Source organism: Cervus elaphus, chromosome 20 (assembly GCF_910594005.1).
Source record: "Cervus elaphus chromosome 20, mCerEla1.1, whole genome shotgun sequence".
NCBI lineage: Eukaryota > Metazoa > Chordata > Mammalia > Artiodactyla > Cervidae > Cervus > Cervus elaphus.
This window is the reverse complement of record NC_057834.1, coordinates 123,517,633-123,539,067: the sequence shown is the minus strand read 5'-3', so window position 1 is coordinate 123,539,067 and position 21,435 is coordinate 123,517,633. Positions and strand designations below refer to the sequence as shown.

Below are 21,435 nucleotides of genomic sequence, written 5' to 3'. Positions count from 1 at the left end.
AGCTAGGCCATGTCAGTTCATAGCTGTGAATGGAAACAAGAGGCTGCTTACAGAGTGTGGTTTATGTAGGTGGCCCAACTGAAGTTGCCTCATCTAGACAATGGGTATAATAATAATAGTACCTACCTCCTAGGGTGTTGGTAAGGATCTAGTGTACTAATATATGTCATAGATTTAGGACAGTGCTTGACAAATAGCACTCACTATCTAAATATTGGCCATTGTTGGTATTAAAAATAGAAACTTGGCTACCAGGGATCCCTGTGGCCATAAATATATGTAACCACCAAACAGAGATAGGGGAGAAGTCCCCATTCACCCTGGCTTTTTCTCAGTAGGCATTTAGTCAGGATGATTGGCTAGCTATAATCTTGGCCAAAGGTAAGCAGAGCTCAAAGAATATGACAGGGATGGAGAAATAAGGTTATCAGAAAATAATAATAGCTCCTAATCTTTACCATTTCTATAATCAAGCATCACATTAAGAGTATCCCAACTTGGGAAAAAAAGAGTATCCCAACTTGGTCTTGCCTAATCCTCACAGTTCTGTGGGGTAGGTGTTAATAACTTTCCCTTCCACTCCCACCTCTGTGAAAAGACAATAGGAAGTGATGGGACAGGTGGGGGATTGGGGGGTGGGGGGGGGTTCCTGCAGGGTTCCTGGGGGCACTGTTTTTCTATACTCCCAGGCAGTAGGTGCCTTTTCCAAGGACACCAGCGCAAGCCTGAGTAAGAAAAATAATTCCTGCCTCCTAAGCCACGGCGCATCAGCTGTAGAAAAATACCAGCCGTCTTCGGGAGAGCCTCAGTGAGCTCATACCGTCTAGACACATTACCCCCAACTTGCCCGTCAAGTTCTACCTCAGTTTGATAAAGCTGTAAATTCAACACTGGCACAGAAGGTCAGAGTCAGTTTTGGGCCTATGCATGTTTGGCTACCTTCCCTGAGGAGTTACTGAGATTTCAAACATCTGAGACATTATCTGCAGAATTAAAGGGCTCTCTAAATACACACAAATTCTGCAATAATGTGTAGAATTTTGAATTGAATGATGTTGAATTCAGAGAGGTGACAGAACTTATTAAATTGGATAAAGTGAAAATTGTAGCCTGTAATGGTAAAAATACTGGCTCCAGTGCTACAAAATGAATAGGGAGAAATGGCTTTTTAATGACATTCTGTTATCGTTCACGTCTTTTTGAAGAAAAGCATATAAAACTTTTAAAAAAATGTATCCTAGCATTGAGGAAATGACTACACTGTGCCGTACTATCAGATAATTCCAGTAGAAAGAAGCTTATCACTCTGTACCCTCTTATATTACCTTTATTATACAGCATGAAGAAGTAGAAATTTTGTTAAAATGACAAATCAAACATTGTTGCCTTCCTAAGATCATTCTTTAATAAATTCATTTTAAAACTCAAAAAAAAAAAAAGGTGATGAGGATTCCTGTCTGGGCAATATGACACACCATAATTACATCACAGGTTTGCGGAAATAGATTACAGGCCCCCCAAATACTTTGAGTTCCCTCCCTTAAAATTAGATTTTAAACCCTAAGCCACAAGAATCAATGGTACTGTCTGAGAAACTCTGAGTGAAGCCTGTTGACACAAGTGCATTTAAAAGTTCAAAACACCAACAGATTTGTACTCTCTGTTTAGAAAGAAAGGAGGGAGGAGGGAAAATATCTACCTCCCAGTTTTTATAAAGTTTGGGTTAAATTTATACTTACTCATTTTTGCTGTTGTTGTTTTATAATTGCTTTATTAACTTTACACTTTCCCACGCAAATAGTGAAACTCTACTGTTGACAGAAACTTAGAGTGCCAAGGCAATCTCCAGTTATACGCTGGTAACACAGAACCCACCTGGCACTTAGAAATTACGTAAGGTTCACAGCCAGTGTATCGGTAAAATGCAAGGAAAAAGAGGCCAACAGTGGGAATCGCACTATTAATCTCATGGAACATGGCAGGAGTCAAGGCATAAGGCAAAATTCCTCATGGTGGTCATGGTGATTTGAGAGCTTCCCCATAAGGATACGTAGACAATTCCTCAGCTGCAGCTCTCTTAGTTTTCTCATCTCTGCTATGAATATTTACATATCATCTCTATCTCCATCACTGACCCACCTATTGGGTATGGTCTGTTGGAAATTAGGGGCAAGGTGGCAAGCCTGTCTTCCTCTATTATTTCCTGCTGGCTGGTGGCCCTAGCCCCTGCCCAAAGGACAGTCTTCCTCTCCATTCTGCATGGGCTGTTCCATTTCTTTGTTTTCCTGGGCCTATCCTCATTGTCTCCTGCTCCACTGACTCTCACCACAAGTGCGCTGCCACACCACTTAATCCTGCAGACGTGATCCTCTTCCCCTGGCCTGATGCCAGCCCACCGTGCACAGAGCAGTAGGGAGTTGGTACCCAGGTAGGAGTCTGTGCTTATTTTTTATACTTATTTCTATCTTGGAGAGCTAAGATAAATTAATTGAAATTTCCAAGACTTGTTACTGGAAATGCCAATGAATTTTCTGTAAGAGTCAGAGGTTTGTTTTTATAATTATCTTTATGGGTTGTTTTCACCTTACAACTACATTTTTGTTATAGAAAACTAAATGCTTTACAATGTAGGTCCTCTCCAAAGTTGAAAAGTAGGTCATAGGAAGATGGATTTGCTCACTAACCCTATGATAACTAACCTGCTGAGCATAACTGCATATTATAATGAATGCAAACAAAATATCAAAACTGGGAAGTTTCTTCTTATATTAAAAAAACCCCAAACCAAAACCCAAAGTCCTCAAGTGACATATGAGGCCCTACAGGGTCAGGTGTCCTGCCACCTCTTCGCTCTTATCTCCCTGTTGCCCTGGTCCAGCTGTCTTGACCTCCCTGCTGGTCCTTTAACACACCAGACATGGTCCTGCCTTTGTACCTTTGGACTTGCTGTTCTATTGGCTTAGAAAAGCCTCTCCCCCTGATTAAGGGTCTGATTTGCTCCCTTACTTCATTCAAGTTTGTTATTACTTCTTACTTCATTCAAATTTGTTATCACTTATCACTCCTTCAGGGCAACCTTCAAATTATTTCATCTAAAATTGACCCGCCCACCCCATGCTCACATCCATCATCTTCTATTCTTTGGTTTGCCTTTTCTGCCCCATAACACAAATCACCATCTGATACTTTATTATATACCTGTTGATTGTTGATTGCTGGTTTCCCCTACCAGAATGTAAGCTCCATGAAAGCAAATCTTGGTTTTGTTTATTGCTGTATCCCCAGCACTGGAACAATGCCTGGTGCCCAGCAGGTACTCAGTAAATGAATGAAGTGAAACTAATCAAAAGATCTGGGTTCCATGACAGGAAAGAGCTTGCACTGGGAACACTGTACCAGGTAGTTTAAAAATTGCAGAGCATAGAGCCAGAAAGGACCTTGAAATCCCTGGGGATTCACAGAAACCTTGGGGTGAGTACCAGACTTTATGAAAGGAGTGGAAGGGGAAATATGGAGTAACTCTAACGGATACCTGTCTCATACACACATCGTCTTATTTCATCTTAGTATCACAACAGATGAGGAAATTGAAGATCAGAAAGGTGAAGTGACTTACCCAAAGATTTTCAGCAAAGTAGCAGGGCTGGAATCTGAAATCAGCTCTATCTGACTCTAGAAACCATGTTCTTTCCAAGACACCACACAGCTGAGGAGAAAGTTTGGCAAAGGGTATTTGTTCAGTTAAGTAATTGTTGAAGGAATGAAAAAATGCTTCACAGAGAAAGTGATTGTTCATTTGGTCTTTTTTGAGATCAAACAGCCTTAGGGAAAGACCAAAAGCAGACCAAGAGAAAGAAGAGGCTTGGACAGAAAGTTTTAAGATTAGGCAGTGAGGTGAGGAGCTGTCCAGGGAACACTGAGTATCTCAGCTTAGCTGGGGCAAAGTGTTGAAGGAGCATTTAGGAAGATCAGGTCTCCAAGGACTTGAATGTGAAAGATCTTGACAGCTTGGTTATGGAATTTGAGCTTTACCACGAGACAACAGGGAGCATTAAGCTGTAATGTGGTCAGACACTACTCTGGGAAGTCATTCTGGGGCGCTGGGGACAGGGTTAAAAAAGTATCTTTTGTAATAGTCCCTGTGAAGGGTTATTGCCAAAGAAATCAATTCTCTCAATCCATGAGAGAGGTTGAGAGTTGAGGTTAAAACCAGCCCCCACCTACACATTCACACAATAGCCACTAGTTGGCAGCAATGTTCCAAGAAATCAGTGAGCCAGCCCCTGCAAGTAGCAGCTTCCTCAGCCAATTCCTTGGGCTGTCCTGGGATATGGTGGAACACAGAGAAAGCGGGGGGATCAGTCTTTGTGGAGGGAACCCCAAAGGTACATAGGGGAAGGAGTATGTGGAGGTCAGAGGACAGAGTGATCAATGCCTGAAGTATGGTTGCGTTGGGGCAGGGGTAGGGGGTGGGGGCTGGAGGCAGTGGAGAGAGAGAGGAGGCTACATCTGAGAGCTAGAAACATTGCAAACAGCCTTGAGTTTCCAGGCTAAGAAAGCTGAATGTTACCCTGAGGGAAATGGGAGCCCAGGAAGGGTTTTAAGTAGAAGAGAAACATGTGGAGATTTGCCTTTTAGAAAGATCACAAAGATTATTGTGTGGAGAATGAAGGGAAAGAGACAGGAAGTGAGGAGAGCAATGAGGAGGTGCTGCAGTGACCTCTGTAGAGAAAAGTGGTCTGAACCAGGGCCAGCAATGGCAGTGGACAGAACAGGTCAGATTTGTAAGAGACTTACATAAAAACCATAGAATGAGAAAGAGGGCATCAAAATGTAGTTTTCATAGAAGAGAATGAATATTCTCTCCCCATTATTAAGAACACATTCTGAATTGTTGGATTTTCTCCCTAAAACTGCATTGGGAGAACTCAGATCGTGGAACTTCTTTTAGGTCTAAATTCACTCAGCAATCCTGATCAGTCTGTGGTGGGAACTGGCAACAAAGGAATGATTTAGCAGTTGCCTCCCCAGTCTGGGGGAATAAGTCAACTCCTGTACAGCGTCAAGGTGGCTTTGCTGAAGGAAATATAGGATGCTGTGGGGTCCAGCGGGGGAACCTGATCCAGGGACCCAGGGAGAATAGACTCTTGAGCCTGAGACATCAGATAAAGGTTCTCACAAAACTGTAAGCTAAGCATTGGAAAAGAAGGGAGTTTGGGAGGAGCCCCGTTACCTATTTACTCCTTTTCGTCACAAGCCGTCACCTTTTGTGCTATAAGGTATCCCAGGTGAGCTACATTCCTCAGGATGCCAGCGCTAACCCAGCCACGGTCGCCAGCTCTTAGAGCAAACGCATCTCCCTGAAGACAGAGGACCACAGAGTCCCTTACTTGGTCCTGGACCACCTCCAGGAGCAGCCAGGCTGTGACTGGTGGGAGCCTGGGGCCCGCCCCTCACCAGCCCAACATTGCGGTTCTGATTGGTGAAGACACTGCGTAGCCCCGCCCTCCCCGCGAGTAGACAATGGAGGCTAACCACGTGGGTGCGGGAGTGCCCAGCCGGCCCTGAAGCACCGGTGTTAGGGGTCTATGGGGAAGATGAAAGATCGCCCGGGCACCAAATCTTCTACACTCACGATGGATTGCGGCCTCTAGAGAACAGGCGTCAAGGGACTGGAAACTGTGCCTCCTTAAGAATGTGGACCCACGCTGGGGCGGGCCGGGACTCCAGGCGCCTGCGTGCACCTCGCAATTTGGGAAATGGTGGCATCCGGCACGTTGGTGCAAGCCTTGTGAAGGGCGGGAACCGGGGAGTAGATTCTCGGACCTTTTCAAACCAAGGTCTGGAGCCCTGGGCTGTGGCGGGGCTAGAGTGTTTCCAGGCTCTGCCCTATTTCTGCGCCATCTGCTTTGCATCCCTAACCTCTGGCCGCTAGCGTGCCTCTTCGGCCCTAACCCCACCCCTAATCCGTTTCCTTCCGGTGGGACAGCAGCCAGTGTCACCATAGGTTTTTAAGAGCCCTGAGTGCACACCTGGCAGCAGCGTTCTCTGACTCTTTGCACTAACCCGCCTAGGGCCCCAGCGAACTAACTCCTTTCAACAGCAGACTTTTGAGGACATGGACAAGTGATAAGTCCTCCTTCATCGCACCTGGCCCCTGCCCGTCATCGGTTCACCACCCTGCCTGCCTGCTCAGGCAAAGCACACCCCTTCTCTGAACTTCCCTCTTTGTGAGATGATGGCTGACTCTTCAGGTTCTTTATACCTAATGATACCGATAGGCATTGCCAACTAGGATGTACTTTCTTTCCCTTCTTGCCCTGTACAACCCCTCTTCATGCCAAGCAGGTTTTAGTCTCACCTGTGTGCAGTTATGAAAGCTTCCACAGGTATATCCCACCCCACCCCCCAAGATTTTGTCAGATGAACCTCTAGGGACAAATATCTTTGGTGCTTCTATTTCATCAACTGTCTTCTGCCTGCCTGCTCTGTGCCAAGCACTGTATTTAGTACTGGACAGCCAGAAGAACAAAATTGACTTTTCTGTGAAATTGAGGCTAGTGGAAGAAATAGGAACTTGTGATGAAGATATAGTGCCACAGGAAAGAAACAAAGTGCTCTTGAAATTCAGGGATTGGGAGAATGGCATGAGAAATCTTTCCAGAGTGTGCAGTAGCCTATAAGCTGTATCATACAGGGCATTCTGAATTAAATAGATGGAAAAAGGCAGCTTAACAGCTCACTCTGCCCATGCAGTGAACATGATTCATTGGAGGGGATGGGAGTTTGAGGGGAGGACTGAGGTATAGGGTAGGTGGTGTGCAGTATAATTTTTTTTCCTTCTTTGCCACACCATGTGGCTTGCAGGATCTTAGTTCCCCTGACCGAGGACTGAACCTGGGCCACACAGTGAAAGCATCAGGGAATTCCTGCAGTATAACTTAAAAGCAGGGATTTAAGCATATTTGCTGTGAACCTTCAGGCACATTAACCTCTTTGAGTCTGTCAAACGTACAGAGATAGTACCTACCTCACTTTCAAGATAATGTATATCAAGGCCTGAGCATCAAGGTCAGCACATAACTGTCATTCTTTTGAATACCAGCTATCATTTGTGAAGAAAAATGGGAATGCCTCAAATGCCACAATTTTTAGGTAATCTCTAGGTAATAGAGAGCAAACAGATTTTTAAGCAGTAGAGGGTGTTGACCAATGGTGCTTGGAAATAACTGGATCTCGGAGTCAGAAAGTCTGAAGCTGTTCTAAGAGTGGCTCTCTCCCATTCCCATCCAAATCTGCCTACCCTCAATTCACACGCATTTCAAAACCATGTTTCTAAAAACCAGCCATTTATATCTGCTTAAGTAAGTTACAGAGGGAGTAAGGTGGTGTATTTACAAGTTGGTTTGTCCAGATATACTATAACTTAGTGTCTGTATTTAACATTGACAACCAAAAAATATATATAAATATCTTCCAACTATACACAGCAGGGCAGGCGTGTCCAGGTCTTCTTGCATAGTGAGTTCCCAGTTTCCCATGGCCCCCTCCTCTCATGGTGATCGTCTGGCCCTCAGTGCAAAGGAGACTAGCACCTGGCAGCCCAGTCTGGCCCCTCCGCTCTCCTCCCTGCACTCCAGTGCTCCCAACTGGTCTCAGGCAAGGGAAGATTAATTTGAGTGGTTGGGTAGGAAGAGATGGGAATAGGCAAAACCTAACAGAGCCTGACCCCTAGGTTGGGGAGACCCAGGCCCACAGAAGGGGTGGCCATAGCCACCTCTTGGAGTAGAAGACTCATAGTTTGCAGTTCGATTAGTGTGTCCTTAGGTCATAGGTCCAGCCCTACAGATTAGCTTGGCAAAGAAGGCAAGTGTCTAGGCAGGGCGTGGTCCCACCCTCAGGCACTGAGCCATTTAGGGTGAAGCCAGTGATGTGGGTGAAGGAGACTCTGGCTGATAAAAAAATAATAACAAAATCAGTAATAAAAAATTATAAAACCTGTTGCTTATCTGAATAGATCTAAGCAACAGTCTTTTGTTAAAATCCTGGAGCCATTAATGTCCTGAATTTTCTTCTGGACATCACTGCTGGCTGAAGGAAGGAGCCCCAGGCCCGGCTCTGCTGAAATCTATCAGTTTGAGAGTCTCATCCAGCTGCTTGCGTGCTGAGAGATCCTTGGGCCGCTGGGAGCAGACCGGGCTGGAAGTGTGGGGCACCTCACACTTGGGAATCAGCTCCCAGGGGGTGGAACAGCTCCTCAGGTGTCTTGTCACTTTGGCTTGCTCCTCCCTGCCTGAAGCCGGAAGCAATCTCATCGAAGGTCCGGCCTTTTGTCTCGGGAACTTTGAAGTAGGTGAAGATGAAGAACAGAACCAGGAGCACGGTGAAGATGATGAAGACATAGGGTCCGCACAGTTCCTGAAAGACACATAGAAACACTTGGTTGGAGACCTGACGCTACATCCTGCCCTTAGGATGGACGGTCATTTTACCTTTGGGTCCTTGATCTGAAAAAGGGAATATCCACCTACAACCCAGGACTCTGCTGAACCTGGCATGTGATAAGAGCAGGTTCTGATGGCAGAGCAGAATAGACAATTCAAAGCTAAGGCAAGAACCCTGGGGTGGAGGTCAGGGTTCTGAGCCCGTAACCTGGCCTTCTGAGCCTGTTTCCTCCCCAGTGTGATTCCAGTAAGAATAGCAGGGACAGCATTTTGCACAGCGCTGTGGGGTCCTGTGTGCAGGAGAGAAATGCTGGAGTGCAGGGACTCTGGGGCTCTCACCTGCACATACTGGAAGCACATGCCCACAATGAAATTCGAGGTCCAGTTGGAGAAGCCGGCGACGGCAATGGCAGCAGGACGAGGGCCCTGGCTGAAGAGTTCAGCCACAATGAACCACGGGATGGGGCCTGGGCCCACTTCGAAAAAGGCCACGAAGCCAAAGATGGCCACGATGCTCAGGTAGGACATCCAGGGCAGCCGTTCCTGTTGAGGATGAGAGAGGGGAGGAAAGTTAGGCTGGGCTGTGTTGGGTCCTCAGAGGAAACCAACTTCAGGGGCGGCCCAGGGCAGGTTCAGAACTCTGGCAGGCAGGAGGCCTCGGGCTGGCCCTGGATTTCCTGTGTGACTTAGGTACCCTGTGCCAGGTCTGTTTTCTCATCTGAACAAAACAGTTTAAGCCCTGCATGGTGCTTGTGAGCTTGCATCTGCCTCCAGGAACGGTCATGTAGTTGCACGCAGGAGGTGCTAAGAAGAGGTCCCTGTGGTCCCCTGGCTCTGGCTGTGGAGCAGTCTGCTTATGGCGGGAAGATGTGGAAGAACATTCCTGGGGGTGGCTGTCAGAGGCTTGTAAGGTACCCAGCTCAGGACCAGCACTGGGCAGGCATGAAGTTCCACAGAGAGCCATTCTCGAGGAGACCACAGTAGAAGAGTTATATGGTTTTGTTCCAGATTCCAGATCCCCTGCTTATCACCTATGGGGTGCTGGGCCTCTCAGTCATCAACATACTCTCTAAGCCTTGGTGCAGCTGTAAAATAAGTGTCCTGGTGTTTTCCTTGTCCAAACACTGGACAAGCGAGTGGTGTGTGAAGTGCCTGGGATAAGGTTATCATAGAGGTTATAGTCACAGGCTTAGGGCCAGCAGACCTGAGGTTGATTCCTGGCTTTATCTGCTGCATTACTAACCTCACCCGGAAAGGGGTGGGGAGGGGGAAGTTTCCTCACTGGAGAAGTGGAAATATTGACTGAACTACTCCTGTGCATCCTGAGGACTGAGTGAGATAAGGCGTGTTTCCACGCCTCTGTGGTAAGGAGGGCATTGCTTTCCAGGGCTGTTTACAAGAAGAATTGAGGCTGCAGAGGAAGACTTTGCAGAGCAGCTCCAGGGGCGAGGGAACTGGTGGGGTTGGAGGTGTGGTGGTGAGGAAGCACAGGCAGGGAGGAGCTGGTTTAAGACCGGATGAGAGTGGAAAGAGACAGCCCGAGGAAGGCGAAGGTTCGGCCCAAGCCCGGGGCTGTGGGTGCGGCAGAATGAGGGGGAGGGCAGCCCCACCTGGGGTCCGGCCAGCCTGGGGCTGAGAGGAGCACCTTGGGATCAGATGCCCACGTGAGCTCCCCGTCCCCCTTCCTCTCCCCTCCCCCTTGCCGTCCCACCTCACCCCCAGAGCACAGCAACTCACCAGGAGCGCCAGCGCGATGGTCATGAGCACTGCACAGCCTGCCATGCCGGCCAGGCCAATGAGATGCAGGGTCCGCCGGCCGGCTCGTTCCACCACAAATAGCTGTGGGCAGAGAGAGTGTCGGTGCCTCCCCTCCTGGTGCCCCTCCCTCCAGGCGGGTCCCCCCCCAAGTGCTGGGAAAGCCACAGGGTGCCGCAGAGATGGAGTGGCAGATGGATCGCCTCTTCCCTGGGGCTGGGCTCGGGGACTACATAGGATCCCAGGGGGTGAGAGCTGCCCACGAGAGCCAGACAGCTGAGCGTTCTGGCTGTGGCCTTGGGCCAGCCGATGCACTTCTCTGAGCACCAGTGTCAACTGATACGAGTGATGAACTTGACAAGTTGTTTAAGATGAAATGAGAGAGCACTTAGGAGGGAGCACGTGATGCCTGCCTGGCTTGCAGTAAAGACTGCTGTTCGGTCACGAGGTCCCGAGGCCCTGAGATCACAGGCTGGACCCCAGCTGCTGGCTGGCTGTGGGCAACGACGCGGAAGACTCACCGACACGACAGTGAAGGCTGTGTTGACGATGCCGGAGCCGATGGTGGCATACACGGGCTGCTGCACCCCCGCCTTCTTGAAGATGCTTGTGGAGTAATAGAAAACCTACGGGACACGGTAGTCGGGGCTCAGCCGGGTGCTCTGGCTCTTCCCCGGCCTCTGTCCCAGTGGGTGCAGAACACACGGTCAGTAAAGGACACTGAAGAGGACGCTGCAGGAGGGCCCTTCTGAGTTTGGGTTCTAAAGGAGAGCTGCTCCTCGGGCAGGGGTCCGTCTGCTGTTTCAGGTGTGGGATCTGTCCACAGGATGCCTTGGGCCCCAGGGATTGGCGGGGGACACAGGAGAGGGTGGGTACAGGACACTCACAGCGTTGATGCCGGACAGCTGCTGGGAGAGCTGCAGCACCACGGCAATGAGGATGGGCTGGCGGTAGGCTGCCGAGCGGAACAGCTCCAGGATGGTGACCTTCTTCTCCCGCATCATCTGCCGGCTCTCCTCCTTCATCTCCTGCAGGTCGCGGGTCACATCCGCGGTCCCACGCAGCTTCTTCAGCACTGAGGGGGCCGGAGGGAAGGCGGGGGTGGCTCAGCGCGGGGAGAAGGCTGGGGCAGGGGGCGGGGAGGGGCAGGGCCCGCCGTACCGCTCTTGGCCCGATTCTCCTCGTTGCGGTTAATGAGCAGGAAGCGGGGGCTCTCAGGGCAGAAGGGCAGCAGGACGCACTGCAGCAGGGCCGGGATGAAGAGGACGCTCAGCAGCAGGGGCCACAGATCCTGGTTGCCCATGATGGAGTCCAGGCCAAACACCTGGGGGAGCAAGGCGGGAGCAGCGGCTGTGAGTGCCCGGGTCAGGGCTCGCTCCCACCCCGCTCCGCCCAGGAGCCTTTCCCTGCTTCAGAGAGAGGGCTCTAGTTCTGAGTCTAGCTGTGCCACTAATGTGAGGCTTAACTTCTCTGAGGGGGCTTCCTTCACAGCTCAGTTGGTAAAGAATCCGCCTGCAATGCAGGAGACCCCAATTTGATTCCTGCATCAGGAATATCCGCTGGAAAAGGGAAAGGCTACCCATTCCAGTATTCTTGGGCTTCCCTTGTGGCTCAGCTGGTCAAGTATCTACCTGCAATGCGGGAGACCTTGGTTTGATCCCTGGGTTGGGAAGATCCCCTGGAGAAGGGAAAGGCTACCCGCTCCAGTATTCTGGCCTGGAGAATTCCATGACTGCATAGTCCATGGGGTCACAAAGAGTCGGACCCAACTGAGTGACTTTCACTTTCACTTAACTTCGGTTTCCTCATCTGTGACAAGGGGAAAGCAGGACCTGCTTAACAGTATTTGGGTGTGGTGGGGATAAGATAGCAGGATGGCAAACATGTCTGGCAGGGGTCGGGGGGACTGCTGCCCTGCCACAAGGTGATTTGGGGATGGAGAAGGGAGAGCCCTGAGAGAGGGGAGTGTGTACATATATACAGGTATCAGGTCCTAGAGGTGTGAGAGAGACGATGGCAGGTTGAGAAACCAGTAGGCTGCCCTGTGCTTGGGTGCCAGGGTGAGCAGAAAGGAGGCAAGGCTGACTGGGCGGGGATGAGAAGGGTCAAGGCAACCGGACTTGCTCTCCCACCAGGAATGGGGAAGCGGGGAGGATGATGAACGTGGTGTGTTCCTGGGACCTGTGCCTCGGATGTGGCCACGAGGCTGTCCTCTCCAGGGCTGTGGAAGGCTGGGCGAGGAGTCGAATCTGGACACACACCCAAGGGATGGAGCCATGGGTGGGTGCTTACCTGGGCGATGAGAATGCCGACGACGATGCCCAGCTGGTGTAGTGTGCCCAGGGCCCCTCGAAGCTCCGTGGGGGACACTTCCCCCACGTACATGGGCACAAAGCCAGTGGTCAGGCCGCAGTACACACCAATGATGAAGCGACCCAGGATCAGCATCTCAAAGGACTTGCCCAGTTTTGAGAAGCCCATGAGTACAGCAGACACGAAGGCCAGCAGGTTCATCATCAGCATTGAATTCCGCCTGGGTTAGGGGGGAGCAGGTGGGGAGTGGAGGAGGTCACAGGTCAGGCAGGTCCCTGGAGACCCTTGGAAACCCCAGGGGCTGGGTCATAGATAATGCCCTAGGACAGGCAGAGAAGGCCCCCTCACCCCCTGACTCCAAGCTGGGACTCCCTGGGCAGGGCCAGAACCCCTTCTGCTCACCGGCCAAAACGGTTAACAAAAAGGCCCACGGAGAAGGAACCAATCATGCCTCCCACCGAGAAGATGGCCACAGACAGGGACCAGAGTGTGGTCAGCGTGGTGGGCGGGATGGGGTCCCCATAGCGCTGGATCCATGTCTGGTTGTAGAACTCTTCAATCACCTGCAGGAGAAGCAACAGCCTGGTGGGTGAGGCCGGGACCCATCGTCCTCTTCTCTCTCACTCCTTCTCAAAGAGGACCATTTTACCCCGGGATGCTGGAAAGGGCCCAGGGCCCCAGACCCAGGCCCTTCCCCTTCGGTGGGCTTCAGTGCCCCCCGACCCTCACCTCCTTGTGAGAAACAAGGGGCTGGACTCTATCTGCGAGGGAGAGTGGTGCCAGCTCTCACACCTCCCCAAGGTGCAGGTTCCAGGGCCCTGTGGTTTCCAGTGCTCAACAGGACTTTCTGGGGATGATGGCAAGTGACCAGCACTGGGAGTTCAGGCAGTGCAGAGGGGCTCAGAGACACCGCTTCCGCCTGCATGCCCCCTTTTCCTTCAAGGTGCCTAAGGCCACTGGCCACCCTGGCTCTCTCCCCAACCCCGCTTCCTGGGGAGGAAATACAGCTAAAGAGAGGCCCTGGGAGGAAGGGAGAAGCCCGCTCACTTTGCACTCAGGGTCTGCTGTGAACATCTTGCATCCAAATGCTCGTGAGACCAAGCTGCCACTTTCTATCCTCCAGGCCCAGGCCCTCCCGCCTGGCCTGGGAGATCCCCCCTGAAGGACCCATGGCCTCGTCCTCTCTCCCAGTTGCCCAGCTAGGAGGTTCGGGGAAAAGCTGCAGACAAGGAAGTAGTTCCAGGAACTGGAGACACCTGTCCTAGAACAGGCCTGCCCACTAGCCCTGCCCCCACCAAGGGGAGGGCCTGGCCGCTCAGGCCCGGGAATGTGGCAGGCGGACAGCACCGGTTCTGCCTGCGCACACTCTCTGCTCTCAGGTGACACAGATACATGCCCACTGCCTCAGGACGGGCCAGACCCACCCAGCCACATGTGTAGCTGGCACAGGCCCAGCATACCCAGAAACAACTTCCTGTGTACCCATGCATTCACACACTCACACACACATGCACATACTCGTGCTCACATAATCTGAGTATTCCCGGCTTCAGCAAGTCACAAACCTGCATGCCCCTGCTGCCCTCACCACCTGCAGCTCAAACTCAACTCCACACCAGCCCAACCCAGGTGCACCCCTCCCCACTGCAAGTTCGGGTACCCTGGGCTGTATGCAGTCTCTCATGCAGCACAATCTCCGTCGGCACTGCTCTTTGACTGTCCTTAACCTTTTCAAGCCCCACGGTCCCAGGAATGCCCACTCAGTGATCTATTTGTCTGTCCAGGGAAGCTGGACTCAACCAAGTTCAGACTCGGCTCTACCACTCATCTCCAGGGCAAGTGATTGTATCTTGAATGATGACTTAGCAATACCCACTTCATAGTGCTGTGGGGAGTTAAGGAAACACACTTGTAGTGCTCACACGGTGCTTGGGACCACCACTGAGCCGAGGAGCCCACCATGCATGTTTCAGTTCTGATTCAAGGGCAGTGCAGGCCACTGACAAAGGCTGACGGAGCCTGCATCCCATAAGTCAAAATCATGGCACCTGACAGTGTCTCTGCCTTTGGCCTAGGCACTGTTTCCCCACCTTCCACAGTTACTCCCCGAGGGCCTGCCCTGCCTTACCACGCTGAAACCTTTTGAAATCCAGCTCAGAGGGTTCCAGGAGTCCGTCCTCCCTGAGGGTAGGGACCCCAGTGGATTCACCCCAGGGCCTGTCCCAGGGCTCACGCAGGATGAAGGAAGCCATGAAAGGGCTTAGGCTTTCCTCCTAGAAACCCTTACATCTACCAGGGGCACAGAAAGCAGATTTCAACCAAACAAACACAAAGTGCTTGTGTTCTTCAAGGGACAAAACCAATCCCAGAGGAGGACTGCTTGGGCACAGCAATGCTCCATTTATCAGGCTCTGCAGAGAGCAAGCTGTCCTGGATAAGGGAACTGCCCAGATAAGTGACCCTCACCCCTCAGGGGGCCCATCATCTGCGTGGAAATCTTTCGCCCTCCTACCCCTTACCCTCTGCTGCCGTGAGCAACTGGACGTACAAGCAGGGCTTGAGTGCACTGCTGACCTTGGGGCTCTGCAGGGCCAAGGTGAGGTGTTTGCTCCAAGTGGCATTTAATTTTTGCATTCTGTAGTTTACCCCTACCCTCTGTGGTTCAGATGCTTGTCTCACAGAACTCTCCCCACATGCGTTTTAAAATCTGCCAAGCCAGTTAATGAAGCTCATTTGAATTGTGTGCAAGGAGTCAATATGTATATCATTTACGAGGTGTCGCCAGAGCCTCCCCAGTTACATCTCCTGCATGTGGTGACAAGTCAGAGGGCCCAAATCCTGTTCCAGGTGAGCCCGGGTGAGCCTCTTTCTCGGCTCCTGAGCCCCTTGCTGCTTTGACCACTGTATGGGCTTGAGGGAGGCTGAGAAGCCAGCCCCCTCTACCCTGCCCCAGGTTCATCCTCTTCACCCGCCAGCAGCACTTCCTGGCCGAGTGGAGGCTGCCTAGCGGGTTCCTGCCTCTGGACCTGGTGCTTGAGATTTGTGGGAAGAAGCCGAGTGAGGTTTTCCTTTCCCGCATGTGGTGTGTAGACTCTCTATCCTCTCCCCCGGGGGTGCATGCCCTATGTGGGGGGTGAAGTTGACCCTTGGCTCAGGAAAGGCAGAGGGTCCCTCAAGAACAGAAGAACCCTACACAGGGAGAAGTTCTAGGGTCACCTCTCCCACCCAGCTGCTGCCCTCAGCATCATCCAGCAATGGCTGGGTTGCCCTCAGGGAAGAAGAGCCTCTTTAGGGTTAGTCGCTCAGTCCTGTTTGACTCTTTGCAACCTCATGGATTGTAACCCACCAGGCTCCTCTGTCCATGGAATTCTCCAAGCAAGAATACTGGAGTGGGTTGCCATTTCCTTCTCCAGGGGATCTTTCCCAACCCAGGGATCGAACCTGGGTCTCCTGCATTGCAGGCAGATTCTTTCCTGTCTGAGAGCCTCCTTACTGCTTCCTTAACCGGATCCCACAGACCCACACTGAGGCTCCTGGCAGCCTCCTCAGCCGCGGCTCACGTGTGAGGTGAGGCCTCACGTGTACATCTTCTGAATGCTCCAGCCTCACATTCTGGTTACCAGCCAGGAAGACAGATACCCTTGGTCCTGCCACTGGCCCACATCCAGTCACTCAGCAGGTCCCATCCCTAAAATTCACCTCCTAACCTGTCCTCCTCTCTACCCACACAGCACCTGTCCTAGGTCTCACCTGGATTCCGTTCCTGACTCCTCCCACCCACTGAAGCCAGATTCCGATTCCCACCATTACTCCCAGACTTGGCAGTCAAGCCCTGGACATCAAGTGGACCAGGCTCAGCCCTCCTCGTCTCTGCTCCCCGTACCAGCCTGTCCCCAGCCCTTTCCCGCTGTGTGCTAAGGAGGAAGGGAGGGTCCTGGTTGGCCCTGGCGCCAGACTCTCTGCCCAGGCATCCCCTCATTGGAGCCAGAGGGCAGAGTCTCACTCGGCAATACTGTTGGGGGCCAGCATGGAGAAGCAGGATGGCCCTGGGCAGCTGCCATCCCTTTCCAGTAACAAGCTTTTCCTCATTCCAGCCCTTCTTCTAGGGGTGAGGGTGGGAAGAGGTTTGTGTTATGTCTGATACCCACCTCCCTTCCATGCCTGAGTAGTAACTGTGGGTGAAGGACCACACATCTGCCCGTCTGGAGCGGACGTTCTGACTTCCTCTGTGTCAGGGAAGTGTCTGTAGTGAGGCTCTGGGCATGAGGCAGAACCCACTGTCTGGCACTTGGAGTAAGTGTGTCACTGTTGTCTCAAGGAGAGAAGCCACCTCCTTGAGAGGAGCATTAGGGACAGAGTTTTCCATTTTTAAATTGCTGAAAAACAAAGCATTATCCTAACGAATGTATAGTATGAGAAAGAACTTGAATAACTAGGCGTTTGCCTTGGGGAGTAAAGCTCTATCTTCAGACCTTGCTGGCAGCCCCAGGCCGAGGGACCCAGCAGGTCTGCAGGGCCCCAGGGCATAGACTTCATCTGGGGATGGGGTAGGGGTAGTGAGGAGAGCTTTCGGATAAGATTACCCATGTTACAGATAGTGAGTCCCCTGTCAGCAGGGAGCATACAAGTCAAAATTTGGATCAGGGATTGGCATAAACAACTCATATAAAAGGATAGATAGAAAATATTAAGGTTTGCTGACCACATATGGCCTCTTCTCTGTTGCTTATTTTTCTTCCCTTTCTCTTCAAACTTCTAAACATGGGAAAAACCATTCTTAGCTCACAGTCCTACAAAAACAGGCTGCTGGCTGGATTTGGTCCCCCTGCCAACCCATGTTCTAGAATTCCAGACTACTGCCAAGAGAAGGGGTATATGTTTTGGAACTTCTGGCTGGTCTCAACTTCTTCCCTGGAGAGGCTTGGTCTTCTAGATCATTTGGAGAGGGAAAATCAGTGTTCTTTCAAACCTTTCTTCTCTCTTTTAGACGTACTGTCAGGATGAGGGGGTTAAACAGCCACTCAGTCTTTGAGCTCCACTTAGAAGGAAGAAAGGGCCGGCTTGTCCAGTTCAGTCCCTATTTCCCATTCCCTCCCCACCTTTCCCCCACATCTGGGGCTGCTGCCACCCCTCAGCCCCGAGGGGATGTCTCCACAGCCGGCCCAGCCACGCCCCAGGGTCAGCTGGGAGTTCAGAGACAGATGCTCCAGATGGGGCTGGACAGATAGCTTCTGGGTTCCCCTGGGGGCCTCTCCCTGGGGCCTGGGGAAGAGGCCCAGGCAGCCAGATGGAGCTAGAAGCTAGGCCCCACCCCCAGAGCAGATGACCAGACCACCCAGGTTGCTTCTCTGGAAGAGTCTTGACCTGGCTTCTCTCCAAGCCTTCGCTCTGACCTCCTCACCGGTCCTTAGCCTCTGGGGTCTCCCCTGCAAACAGATCTTCATCTCCCCTGCTCACAGCTCACACCCTCAGGATGAGTGTCTCTTCCCACCCTATGTGGCCACGCCCCGACGTGGCAGTGCCATCTGAGCGCCCCACACCTCTGCACCTTCGCCTTGCCTCTCCTTTGCCTTCTGCCTGGTAAGCTGTTGGGCACTATCCCTCCTCTGGAGAGCCTTCATAATCACCTTCTCATTACTGCAGTGGTTCCCAAACAGGGGCAGCTTGGTCCCCCTCCGCCCTGGGATGGGGTGATATTCGGAGACATTTTGGGTTGTCACCCTGGTGGGGGTAGAGGCCAGGGATGCTGTTAAACATCCTACAATGCATGGGACAGCCCCTGTAATGCCAAAGAACTCTCTGGTCCCAAACTACAGAAAACCCTGCTCCAAGGGCCAGGTACCCTCTCCCTCCCCCTTGTCTGTTTTCACCAGTCTGTCGGCATTTCCATTGCTACCCTGGACAGCTAACTAGGACAGGTAACTGTGAGGCCCTGTGTGCGCCCTCTACACTAAATTTCAACATGGGGATGGCCTGATTCATCTGGGTCCCAGCATAGGGCTAGAGGTTGAAAGCACTGTCACTAATTGAAAAACAAGCCATGAATCTGAGTGACTTAAGAGATGATGGACTGTGACAGGGTGTGATGGTGTAAGAGGTTGTGCAGCTGTGTGTGGGAAACTGAGACGTCTGTGCGTAACTAAGCTTGACTCGGCCTGAAGTCGGAGCAGGAAGGAGCAGCTGGGTAGCAGTTGTTGGCATGTAAGAGTGTTTCGGCGTCTGTAAGTGCAACTGCCTTTTCTTCTACGGGTGGTCAAGAACGCAGGCTGGAGCCAGGCTTCCTGGATTTAAATCCCAGCTCTATCACTAGCTGGGAGTTCTTGGTTTAATTGCTTAACATTTCTGTTCCCCAGTTTCTTATAAAACAGGGGTCACTGTGTCTACCTAATGGAGTTATTGCAAGTAACAATTAAATTACTATTTCTAACGCATTTGAACAACATCTGGCGCAGTGAGCTGTAAGCTGTGAGAGTCTGCATAAGTGGAGATGAACAGAGGGGAGAGGGGCCCAGCTCTTTGGATCCAGGAGGAGATGCTGCCTGGGGCCTGGGCTGGGAAGTTTGTCTTGCCTGCAAGTACTTTCACTCACCAAGCTGGGCTGTCCTGGGCAGACCTTGGCTGCTCTCTAGACCAAGTTCCTCCTTTGGCAAACAAGGAACGTTGAGCCAACGGCCCGCCAGGCCCCTTCCAGCCCAAACGGTCTGGTTTCTGAGGGTGCCTCAGACTGCCTGACACTGTCCCCCGGCCAGGAACTCAAGGTTCCTCAATGGCCTTTAGTCATCTCTGTTGGCAGCTCAGCCACTTGGGGAGGGGAGAGGCGGTTCTCTCCACCCAGTGTGGTGGTCAGGATGCCCTTGCTCGTTTGTTTGCTCTCTGTGTGGCTACACTCCCCTCCGCCCCGGAGAGACGGAGGCCTGGCGGCCATCTGTAGCTCAGCCTCTCACTCCCTGGGTGCCTTCAACCCAGCCTCCAGGCCTCCTTTATGAGTGGGAAGATAACCTTGGCCCCACCCACCATGTGGGGCTACTGTGGGGAGATAATTTATGAGGAGGTGCTTTGTAAACATTTAAGATAATGTTATGATTAATTAACCACTTCCAGGAGGAAGCCCTCGGGGGCCTGTTTTGTGGGGGAGACCGAGCTCCTGGTAATGAACAGCAGCACTGGCATTCTCACCTCTGGTGGGGCAAGGTCTCCTCTGGTGAGCAGGCCACCCTGGCCAGCGTGGCAGCCTTCCTAAGAGAAGAGCTTCTACACAGGAGTGGCCGGCCTCATAGCGTGGGCCGTCAGCGGGACACCTCACGCCACCGCATCTCTGACAGGCCTGCGAGTCCCCCTGCCTGCGATCCCTGCCCATCTGTCCCCTGGGGCCGGTGTGCCCTCCAAGGTCTAGCACAGCTGCCAACTCCTTCGCTAAGCCCTTCCTGTCTCTCCCGTCAGCCCTGCCCCCAGCATTAGTCATTCCTTTCTCTCTGTTCCCATAGCACCAAGGAGCCCTCCACTATTAATACTCCCGCTGTTCCCAAGGAGTCTCCCCACCCCACCCCACCCTCGCCCTCTGGATGGTTTTGGAGGGTAGGACAGGGCCCAGCTCTGACCCTGTGTCAGGCAGTTCCCTGAGGGCTGGGAGGTCTCTGCTGTGTTCACAGCTCATCCCGCCTCAAGTCGAGAACGCTGCCTGGTTCGTCCCTGTGGAATGAAGATGTTGGCAGAAGCACCGTGCCGTCCTAGGATGATGGCTTTGGTGCCTCCCCAGGCAGGACCGTCGCCGCTGAGCCCCGCTGTCATCTCCCACTCTGGTGTCATCCTCTCCCCTCTTCACTTAAGTTTATCACATTTGCTCCTGGTTGAGAAATCTACAGCCAGACTTATGAGAGGTTGTTTGTAAAGCGCAAGAGTAAACAGGCGGAGTGTCTGAGCACGCAACCCCTGGAAACACCACTCAGGTCTCTCGCCTGGGTCCCCAGAGGCTGGCTGCCCAAGTGACCTTTGGACAGGTGCCCGCAAGTGCTCACGTGAACGTTTACAACTGGGCCTCTGTGCTGCCCATTAGGCTTCCAGGTTCCCTGCCTGCTGTCCCGCCTGTCTGCCACTGAAATTCTCACCTTTCACCGGTAGCTGATTAGATGGGAGGCCCCAAGAACCGGAGGACGTCACTCTGGGTTTGTCCACACCTGCACCCTCAGAAGTGTCTTAGTCCCTTCCGGCCAAGTGCAACCCCATTGCCTCTGCTCCACCACCACCTGCCTCCTTAAGGACCCCCACCCCCAGCCCCGACCCCAGCTTCACCCTCTCCTCCACTGATTCCTGACAATCCCTTTAAAAATGAAGTCTTTGTATTAGAAAAGAAAAAAATCCTAGCCCCACAACCCCTCTGGTGACCACTCCTTTCCTCTTTCTCCACCAGTCCCTGGGAAGGGCCGTCTCTGCTCTCTCCCACCTCCCTCCTCCCTCTTCAGCCCACTGCAGGGGGCTTCTACCCACAGGACTCCGCTCCGTCAGCCTTGCCAATGCAGGGCCACCATCGGGTCTTCTACATTCAGCCACACTGGCTGCTGCGCCCGGGTCAGCCTCTGGAGCCCAACAGCATTCCTTCAGTTGTCCTCATCCGAATGCCTGTTCCTACCAATGGGTACTGCTCTAGGGACCGTGGACCCTTGTCCTCAGGCGCTTCCATTCTTTCTCTGGCTCAGGAGGTCTTATCTCCCAGCTTGGAGGTGCCAGCTCTCTTCCTCCTCCTTCCCAGGACCTACTGTCAGTGGGGGTGCTGTCCCGGGCTTGCCCCTCACTTCTCTGTTTTATTCACAGTCTCTCCAGGAGATCCTTCTCTATCACTCGTTGGATACCAGTGACCCACCTGTTAGCTTTCTTCCCTTGGCTACCCTCTGAAGAAACAGACCCCCGTGTCCAAGTGTTTGTATGC

At 52.2% G+C, this 21,435-nt stretch overlaps 1 protein-coding gene and 1 pseudogene across 1 annotated transcript in view; both read right to left on the bottom strand.

The window, feature by feature from the left end:
• Positions 1 to 1,309: 1,309 nt before the first annotated feature.
• On the bottom strand, positions 1,310 to 7,185 carry LOC122676467 (annotated as a pseudogene).
• A 147-nt stretch (positions 7,186 to 7,332) lies between these two features.
• Positions 7,333 to 21,435, bottom strand: part of SLC2A1 (solute carrier family 2 member 1) — a 28,219-nt gene continuing 14,116 nt past the window's right edge. Inside the window, exons 3-10 of the mRNA XM_043875706.1 lie at positions 12,915 to 13,075; positions 12,492 to 12,732; positions 11,361 to 11,523; positions 11,087 to 11,274; positions 10,721 to 10,825; positions 10,182 to 10,283; positions 8,784 to 8,987; positions 7,333 to 8,418 (exon numbers count right to left, since the gene is read on the bottom strand). Coding sequence (XP_043731641.1) covers positions 8,218 to 8,418; positions 8,784 to 8,987; positions 10,182 to 10,283; positions 10,721 to 10,825; positions 11,087 to 11,274; positions 11,361 to 11,523; positions 12,492 to 12,732; positions 12,915 to 13,075 — 1,365 coding nt within the window. The 3' untranslated portion in view covers positions 7,333 to 8,217. The remainder of the gene's footprint in view (positions 8,419 to 8,783; positions 8,988 to 10,181; positions 10,284 to 10,720; positions 10,826 to 11,086; positions 11,275 to 11,360; positions 11,524 to 12,491; positions 12,733 to 12,914; positions 13,076 to 21,435) is intronic.